Source organism: Triticum dicoccoides, chromosome 5A, assembly GCF_002162155.2.
Source record: "Triticum dicoccoides isolate Atlit2015 ecotype Zavitan chromosome 5A, WEW_v2.0, whole genome shotgun sequence".
In the NCBI taxonomy this organism is placed as follows: Eukaryota; Viridiplantae; Streptophyta; class Magnoliopsida; order Poales; family Poaceae; genus Triticum; species Triticum dicoccoides.
The window spans coordinates 605764709-605774455 of record NC_041388.1 but is presented as its reverse complement, the minus strand read 5'-3'; the positions used below and the strand labels follow the sequence as shown (position 1 = coordinate 605774455).

The 9747-nt window shown below is 40.9% G+C and overlaps 1 protein-coding gene across 6 annotated transcripts in view; it reads left to right on the top strand.

The window, feature by feature from the left end:
- The first annotated feature begins 265 nt into the window (after positions 1–265).
- The window catches only part of LOC119303322 (5'-nucleotidase domain-containing protein 4-like), a 10635-nt gene continuing 1153 nt past the window's right edge, over positions 266–9747 (top strand). For 2 of the 6 annotated variants that reach the window (XM_037580440.1, XM_037580439.1), the window contains exons 1-14: positions 266–691; positions 1264–1526; positions 2024–2101; positions 2978–3198; positions 3457–3549; positions 3785–3868; positions 4037–4153; positions 4248–4338; positions 4412–4468; positions 4644–4697; positions 4831–4888; positions 5274–5350; positions 6276–6346; positions 9659–9719. In XM_037580440.1, coding sequence (XP_037436337.1) covers positions 547–691; positions 1264–1526; positions 2024–2101; positions 2978–3198; positions 3457–3549; positions 3785–3868; positions 4037–4153; positions 4248–4338; positions 4412–4468; positions 4644–4697; positions 4831–4888; positions 5274–5350; positions 6276–6346; positions 9659–9719 — 1470 coding nt within the window. In that variant the 5' untranslated portion in view covers positions 266–546. The other 4 variants (XR_005147876.1, XR_005147877.1, XR_005147878.1 and 1 more) reach the window with 4 other exon arrangements.

The window sequence follows — 9747 nt, the reverse complement described above, 5'->3', positions numbered from 1 at the left end:
TTCTAGTAGTACATTATTAAAAAACCTAAAGAATTTTGTTTTGCAGTTGCAAAAGAAAAATCCAAGGTATCCACGTGTCACCCTAATAACACGATAAGCACGATGAAATCCGGCTCGTGCGCGCAAGAGCGGCGAGCGTGCGTGTGGCCGGAGGAAAATCCCGGAGGGGGAGCCGAACCACCCGTTCCGTTATTCCCTCACCCACGAACCGACCCGACCTCATTATTGCCCCGCGGCCCCGCCTCCAGCCCCCACCTCCCCTCGCCCCCGGAACTCCCTCCCCCCTCCGCCCTCCCTCCGTCGCCCGCGGTCGCTGCTGGCTTCCGACGCACGCGGCATCCGAATCCGCACCGCACCGCACCCGATCCCCGCGCCACTTGTCCCGCCGCCCAATGCCCGCCCTCCGGTGAGATGGCGCCGCCGCGCGGCGGTGCTCCCACCCCCTCGGATTCCCCTCACTCCATTTATTCTCCCCCTGGCCCGCCAACAACAGCGTCCCGTCATCCTCCTCACCCGCACCACCCCCGCTCGCCTATTTAAGGCGACATGCTCTCCAGGAGGCCGCTCGCCGCCGCCCTACGCCTCGCGCCCCTCTCGCCTCCGCTCCTCCTCTTCTTCGCCTCCTCCTCCTCCTCCTCGTCGTCACCCGCCTCGTGCTCCTCCCCCACCGCTTCGGCCTCGGCCCCCAGAGGTGCGCGCTTCTGACGAGCATTCGTTGATTCCGGGCGTTTTTTTCTGTGTCGGTTTCGCGGTGGCACGCTTAATTTTAGCGATGTCTGTTCCTCTCTAATTTTGGTGCTGCGTAAATATGAGAATGTTGGTTTTGATCCGAGGCCAGTCCTGCTAGTGCTAGGCTGTAGAGGGGCAACCCGGTTTCCGGTCCATGGGCGAATGCTGAAGCATAATCGTGTATGCTTTGCTCTGCTTTTGTGCCCGTCTTAAAGGATTTCGTGGTTCGTATCCGTTTACGATGAGATTTTGGGATTCGTATGTATGGGTTGATCAGGCCTCTTTTCTGAACTGCTGAGTATACTCTGGAATTCGTTTCAGTTTGGCTGAATTATGCGGTTTAAATCCTGTTTCCTGATCGTGTCGTTATGGAAGTCTGAATGTGGCAGAGTTTCAGTTATGCCACGTTTTTTGATCGGTTGATCGCTAGACTTTCACCGACCTTGCTTGAATTCCTGGTTGAAACACCGAGTTCTACCACTGAATTACAGTGTGATATCTCTGATGTACTTTGGTCTATTCACCTTGTATCAGGCTGCAGTGCTCTAAGGATGGATAGCGGCGCTGTGGAACCAGCTTCAACCGGGGCAATCTGGTCAACGCCGTCGGTGGAGCCGAGAAGCATTTCCATCGGGAAGCAGATATTCTGCAACAGGTCTCTCAACATGAGGAACATCACCGCAGTAGGATTTGATATGGACTACACTCTTGCGCAGTACAAACCTGAGACATTCGAGGCCCTTGCTTACCATGGCACCATTGAGAAGCTCGTGAAGGATCTCAACTACCCTGAGGAGGTTGATGTCAATAGTTACTTCTCCCATTTTATGTGATTTTAGATTTGATATAGGGACTTGGGGTCTGTTGTTGTGTCAGGATTTCATGGTTGCCTCAAAGTAACTTGAATAGTTGCATTTAACACAGTACCAACATCATGTCTTTACCTGTTTCGACTTTTGAGCAATATTCCCACCTGTGATAGTCCATGATTTGGACCATGAATTTTGTTTGGTAGTATAAATGCATGAAATTTGTTGCTGCTCTGAACCAAAGAATTTTATGCTAGTTATTGCTATTTATCTTAGGAAGGATCACCAATTTCTGCATTAATGTAGTAGCAAAAGGTTCATACTATCAAGTGAATATCTGTTTATTACAGAAGTGTGGAATTCTTTGTGAAGGACATTTAGTTTTTCTTAGGACTAGCAATTTGATGCTGAGACTTGTGGGCTTAATACTCTCTTGGCTTGCAAGTTTTTGTTCTGAATTGGATTTACTCTGTTTCATTCTGCAGCTGTTGACATGGCAATTTGACTGGAAGTATATGGTCAGAGGACTAGTTCTTGATAAGAAAAGAGGAAATATCTTGAAGGTCCGCTGCATTTGCTTGAACTCACTTCACTTTGTTGACTGAAAATGAACTTGTGACACATAGAAACAACATTACTCTGTCTAATAAAAAATGTACATCGTTTTGAATATTGACATGATCTACAAGGCGAAACTTTGACCATCAGTTTCTATGAAAGTACATTGCATCAAATAAAAATGATTATTCACTAAAAAATGTTTCATATCAGATTTAGTAATATAAATTTCATGCAACCAATGTTGGTAAAAAAATCAGTGCTGGTTAAACTTAAGAATGTTTGACTGATCTCTTAAAAAACTTCTGCAAGCAGTGGGCGTAGGATCAGAATTAAAAAAAAATGAGAACAAGATGCAGGAAATCCATGGTAGGACTGGGAGCAATTCTTTGTATTTAGCAACAAAGGGGTCATGCATCCCTATTATTTACAAGTTGATGCCTGGAACCTTTTGTTTGTGCTTGCATGATACTAGTGCTGACCTAATTTCTACCTTATTGTTTTTACTTTTATATCTAGTTTTCACTATAAGATTGCATGTTGTAGTTCCCTATTCATACTTCTTGACAGTTGAAAACACCAATTGTTCACTAAACACTTCCCATCATGTTGAAAATATTCAATCGTCTCTTGATGCAAAAGTTCTGCATGGTAGGAGGCAACTGTTGAAGTGTATATGTGGATTCCCCTTTCCATCAGTTCGGACCTTTGGTTGCATTGGCTAGTGCATGAAGCTTAACAGCAACAACACAAAATAGACCTAGCATAAATTAAATTCCCACTGGTTATTCACTACTTGCTACTGTTGGTTAATTTTACTTTTATACTTTCTGAATCAGTGGTCAGTTTAACTGCCATTTTAACTATGTGTGCAATATCAGATGGACCGGCACAAGTATGTAAAAGTTGCATACCATGGATTTAGGGAGATGTCGAAGGAAGAAAAAGTTGCTGCTTATGGGAGTACATTGATAAGGGATTCCTTCGATGAACCTGATTATGCCCTTATAGATACACTTTTCTCACTGGGTGAAGCCTATCTGTTTGCTCAGCTTGTTGATTTCATGGACAGCAATCCTGCAAAAGTACCTTCAGGCACTGAGTATGATCATTAGATCCATATATGGTTATTATTCTTTCACAAATGATTTGAAAATGATTGCAATGTATGGATATTGGCAAGCATAGGTGAAAATTATGCTTTCACATATGTTTGTCTATTCATTTTCCTCTGTTCCTCTGCCCATATGTAAAATATTGGGCAGACATTTTATTCCATATATTCTGATCTGCATCTTCCATTTTACTTGTATTGATATTGCTAATGTACTTGTTACCTTGGATTATTTTGTTGTTACAGCTATGCGCATATGTATAGAGATGTGAGGTCTGCGGTTGATCTGTGTCATCGTGATGGAACTTTAAAACGAATGGTTGCAAAGGAACCTAGCAGGTAGTTCTGTATAATCTTAAACAACCATGTAGTGGTTATTCTAGATCATAGTGCTAGGCACAACAATGAGTGGACATCGTTTTTCTTTCTTTTTTGCAATAATTTGGTATGGTTCTCTTTTTGTTTGTTCACATGCCTATAGACCTGCGTATATTTCCCCCATTGTTTATGATGTAAGAATTTATACAATTAGGTTTTAACTGGCACAGCTGATTTGTGTATTCAAACTTGCCAGGTATATCAATGAAGACTTGGCAATTGTGCCGATGCTTCAAATGCTTAGAAAATCTGGACGCTCCACATTCTTGGTGACAAACAGGTATGCTCTTCCTTATATCATTTCAGTTTTGATAGATGTCCACCCAAACCGAGGCAGTTTATTTGATGGACAAATGAAATAATTTGATCATTTTTGTCTGGCTGCATTTCACATCTTCAAATTTAAGCTTCTGTCTCTTACTATCTGGAGATGAGCTTGTTTATGCAGTTTATGGGACTACACTGATGTTGTCATGAACTACCTATGTGGGCCATATATGTCAGATGTAAGCTCAAGTCACAACCACAAGTGGCTTGAGTATTTTGATGTTGTTATAACAGGCAGGTTGGTATATCTTGTTTATTTTATTTTATTTTTGTAAATTTATGCTTAGTTATCTTCCTTCTCAACTCAAGCCCATCCTTTCTGAACTTTTCAGTTCAAAGCCAAGCTTTTTTCATGATGATAACCGAACAGGATTGTTTGAAGTTGAGCCTGATTCTGGGAAACTTCTAAATGCTGATCTTCAGGAAAGTAAAGTGGTTTTAATGTCTAACCTGTTTCTATGAACCATGTTTTATAATATATGTGTTCTTTATGTAGATTGGAAGCCCAAGAGCAAGTCAACATCAGCCAAAACCAATTCACAAAGTTTACCAGGTACGTGTTTTCCTGATTCTGCATGTGCGTAAAACTCTAAAATTAGAATACAAAAATCTCTCTTATTACTTCCTAATAGTGCAAATGTCTACCTGGTCAATTAGCATTTCGTGAATGTACTTGTAATGGCTACGCTATGTATCTTGCTCTAATAAGCGAAGAAATTATTTTCCAGGGAGGCAATGTTGGTCATCTTCACAGACTACTTTCTGTTGCTTCTAGTTCGCAGGTAACTTTCTGTCTGTTGTAGGTTTGGTACATGTTAGCTGTATTTCTCTGTTTGTGGCTGGTTGCAATGAGTTTCCTGTTTACTTGGAATTCTCCATTAATCAAATCAAATAATGCAATATCTTACCATATAGATCCTCTATGTTGGTGATCACATATATGGAGACATACTCCGCAGCAAGAAAGTTCTAGGTATGTGTTATTCAATCTATAATGTTAGTACACTTGAAATTGCCACCTGCTGTTAAATTGATTCAATTTGGTACTTTTGATTGCGTGGAAGCTTTAATGATGTTCTTGTATTTTATAGATAAAAATACACATGCCAATTTGCGTGCATGCTTGATCAATTCAAGTAACTACACAGCACCATCCAATGAATCCTAAGTGCTTTATTCTTTTTCTCTGCACTCATCATCGATGCTGCTGATGGTGTCAAATTCAGTATGAAGTAGATACCGATGCTTAGTTAAAAAGTCGGCCTGTGTTACGGATGTCCTCTGTGTTGTGGTTGGTGGTCGATTCTGCATTTTACTTTCCATTTCTCCAGTGATTATGTGCTGTGTTTATTTAAAAGGTTGGCGGACTATGCTGGTAATACCTGAGCTGGAGCAAGAGGTGAAGCTTCAATCAGAATCAAAGTCTACTCGAAAGGTATAGATATATTACTCAGTAATCCTGAAAATGACTTTTAGCAACATATAATAACTGGGCACAAGCTATAACAGACTTAACTTTGCATGATTCGGAAATAGCAGTCTGTAAGATTTTCATTGTGGTTCCATGAGAGCTGGTGTTGCACCAGAACTGTTGCTTTTAGAACTGCAGCAAAACTTGGTGGCGCAACAGCTTTCTAATGGTGGTAAATTTAACTAAACTTTGATGACCCCAAGTTGCATGTGACTGTTCAGATTTGCATGTTAAATTGATTATAATCTTGACCAGGAAAGGGCCTTCTATGTTTTTATCTCAGATTTCAATACAGTCTAATAAGGTTCGCGTTTTTGAGGATTATTAGAACTGAAACCTTTGGACTATAGGTGTTGTTTGCGGCCAGCACTATTGGCCCTGCTTGTTAAATTGATTATAGTCTTGACCCGGAAAGGATTTTATGAGATTTTGTCTGAGATTTGAATAGTCTAATAAAGTTCGTGTCAGAACAAGGAGTTTGTTAGGATTAGTAGAAGTGAAACTTCACCCATGATTACACCCTAGGGATGAATTTTAGTTGGCATATCTGGCCCGAAAGCTTTGCAAACTCAGATGTTTCCCCTCACATAGGCACAATGTTCTGAGTGTGGTTGCACATCACAAGTAGTACTATGAGAAGAAATTGAGCGGCAGAAAAGATTATTTCTGTATTCATGTTAGGAAAGCATAGCAAAAGGGCGATGAACTTCTTTCTAAAAATATAGCTCCATTGGTTAATACATCATTACGGGAAAATGTAGGCAAGGTGCACGCAAAATAAATATCTCATTAGCCATAAGTATGCATTCGAGTTTATTTTCCCTTTATTTTCAATCTGTGTGTTGGCAATCTTCTTGATGGCTCTTTTTATGCTTGTCACCCTACTCAGGAGCTTAGACACCTTAGAATGGAGCGTGATTCAGTTGAAGACACGATCCATCGCCTTGAATGGTCTCTTCAGTAAGTAGATCAGTTTTGGTACTTTTCTGCCTTGAGTCAACTCACATTTAAGATATTCTTGATTCAACATTTAAGGGTTTACTTAAATACTTCTATAGATGAACCAAAATTTATAGGAATGATTTTGTGAATCATTACAATTTTTATGCATATGGATCAAATCATCAATGGAAGTAACTCATTATGTGCATACACCAAATAGGGCAACTAGTTTAAGGTTTGGACTTTCAAGACTATTTAATGATCGTGAAACAGTGTTCAGTAGGGTCATAATTCTTTATTTAAATGCAAAGAGAGTACTTTGGAACCTTCCTTTTAGAGGCGTGCTTGAGTTACCTGCATGTCCATGGAAGGAAGGTCAGAACGTGGATGGTAATGATGTTTCAGATGCGAAGCTCATGGTTGTGCAAGTTGCAGGAGATGTATGCGGGTGCATACTGCTGCTGAATGTGAACTACTTTGTTTCATAGTTGGCCGTCTTGAGATGAACCACAGTTTCGTCGCGAGCACGCAACAGCTTCGCCGCTGATTTGTTCATCTGTTCTCTGGTGAGAATCGGTCGCTTGTTGCGGCAGTGCTTCTGCTGTTGCGTATGCTCTCTAGTTTGGGTCTTGCAAAGAGAAGTGGCCACAAGTGAACGGAGATGCTAGGGCTGTTAGCATCAATGGATCTAATGTTGCACAAAAATATCAAATACACATATACAACATGACACACACACCTTTATGAAAGATGAAGATCAAGCAAGGTTTTTTTTACTCAACTTGTGCTCTTTTCTTCATTGGTTGTACGTAGCTGTTATAGGGGTTTAGAATGCCATCAATTTACATATGTGAACAAATACTTGGCAAATAGTACGAAGCATTGGGAATGTATGCACCTATTAACTCTGCACACTCTTAAGAAATTCTCCGATACTTAAACACTAATTTTCCTTGGGGTATTGAATTAACCATTCAAATGCTCCTAGAATAATTCAAGCTGGCCCTCGTATGAATGGTCAAATTGTACCCTTGAAGCTTTAGTGTGAAAGCATTGGACATTTTCTTAGAGCGTGCATGAGGTTAATTGGTGTGTAACTTCATAATGCTTAATATTTGCTTGTTTTTTGTCCACATATTTAAATTGTTCGCATTCAGAACCCTCATGAAAGATATATATGACCGACGAATAAACCAAGCCAAGTTGAGTTGAAACAATGTTTGCTTTTTGGTTGTCTTTCTGAAGGGTGTGCATCTATTTGTGTATGCGTGTTTGAAATCTTTGTCCATCAATAGATCCTTTGGGGCCAACAGCCATGGCATCTTTGTTCATTTTTTATCACTTCTCTCTGTAGGAGACATACCTGAGAGCAAACGCAGAAGCAGAAACACTACCACAACAAATGACCAACTCTCACCAGCGATGAGATTAAAGAAATCAGCGGCGAGGCTGCTGCGTGCTTGGAGCGACACCGTGGATCTCAAGACAAGCAATTGTAAGACAAAGTAGGCCACATTCAGTAGCAACAACCACCTTCATGTTCCTTCTCTTCTTTGACAGCCTACTCTAGCAGAGCCCCTCCCAATTTGAGTCGTGCCCCACTGCCCCTCCCCATTTGAGTCGTGCTCCACCGCCCCCTGCCCATTTGAGTCGTCCCTGTGCTAAACTACACTCTTATTAGTGTGAAAGAGCAAGTGGTGCATCGCATTCCAAGTTGACTTGGATTTGCAGCGCGAGAGATTTATCATTCATGCTCTTGCACAGTTGATTTACCTCTGCCCTTCCTCTGAATCTTAATCTCTTCCGAGAGTATTGATATTCCACATCGCTTTTCAAAAGGGTGAATGGTAAAATTCCTTACTTAGGAAATTCAATTTAAGTTGAATGTGATGCACCGACCAATTTGTTGTTTCAAACAGAGGTTTTTTATGCTTCATTTTGTTACTGCAACTTGGGTCATTTTCCAATTCAGGCTTCCTTTGGTTCATAGGATAGAAATGTTGTAGGAATAGGAAAATCATAGGAAGTGAGATGACATGCATCTCAATTCCTATAGAGAAAAAGATGTCATTTGATCCATAGGATAGGAATTTTTCCATAGAGTCTTAGCTAATGTTTTTTTTCCTTCCAAAATGTGAAGGATTGATTCCTATCCTATATAGGAATAGGAATCCATTCCTACAAACCAAAGGGTCTCAAAGGAAATTTTCCTATGCAAATCCTATCCTATAGAAATCCTATGACATTCCTACAAACCAAAGGAGGCCTCAATGTCCGTGCTGTCTCCAATTGGCCAATGGTTGTCTAGATCCTGCCTTTGTAGCTTCTTTACCACCACAATATTGATCTCTGCTTCCTCGGTCAATGATCACGTACATTCTTGGCTACCTGGTGGCATTTGGAATGCTCAATGATTATATCAGATGCTAATACCATCACACACACTTTAAGGATGAAAAACGACGCGTTTCAAGGATCTGTCAAATGCTTTGTGAAAAACTCTGCTTGCTATTTCCTAAGTTTGTCGAACTCCGTTTTACTAACTTATCAAACAGAGAAGGGATTACTCGCAAAAAAAAAAACAAAGGGATTGGGAATGAGGGTTGTGATTGGACTATTAGAGCCGACGAAACTCAGCAAGAAAGCCAGAGGGAAGGAGCATTTAGGTCGAAGGTAAGAAAGGAAAAAAGGTTGCAAGCTCCAAGCTGCTAGCGTCGCTTGCAGGGGTGTTGCTCTAGGTCGGCAGCATTTGGGCTAGTAGGCAAGGAGGAATGGGTGGCCTCTCATAGCGGATCTGGCGCTGACCTTCCTGTCTCCAAGTGGCAGTAGCATGCCGACGTTGATGGTGTCTGAAACGACTTATGCAAGCTTCGTGTCAGGCTTCTCCACCCATTTACATGTGTGATGCTCCTCTAACCGGTCATCACCTTGGAGGGCTTGTTCCAAAATGCAATTTACTCTTTAATTATTATTTTGTGAAGAAGATAACATGGCACAAGAGTAATTCAGAAGGCGCGCATATATTTGTGCCTTGGCATGCAAGGTATGCAAAAATCACAACAATGACATTAATGAGGCGATGAGCTTAGGTGGAAAATTTTGTGCACTTAATATGTAGAAAGACAAACTTTCTAATCATTGTGCACGCTTTAATGTGAAGTTAGTGTTAAACTTTCACTTGCCTAGCGCAAAAAAAAATATGGTCAAAGTGCAATTTTAACGTTTACCACTACCCAGTACCATTTCTGTTTATAGTGCATAAAACAGTTCTGCTTAGTTATTTTTATTTTATATCTAATTCATTATGTCTAACCTCTTTGTGTTTTCTAGATTTGAAGATCTTACAGAGAATGAGAAGGGAAAGTTGTTATCTGAGCATGATAATCTACTGGTAAGTCCTTGTTCTGTTTGTCTTGTTG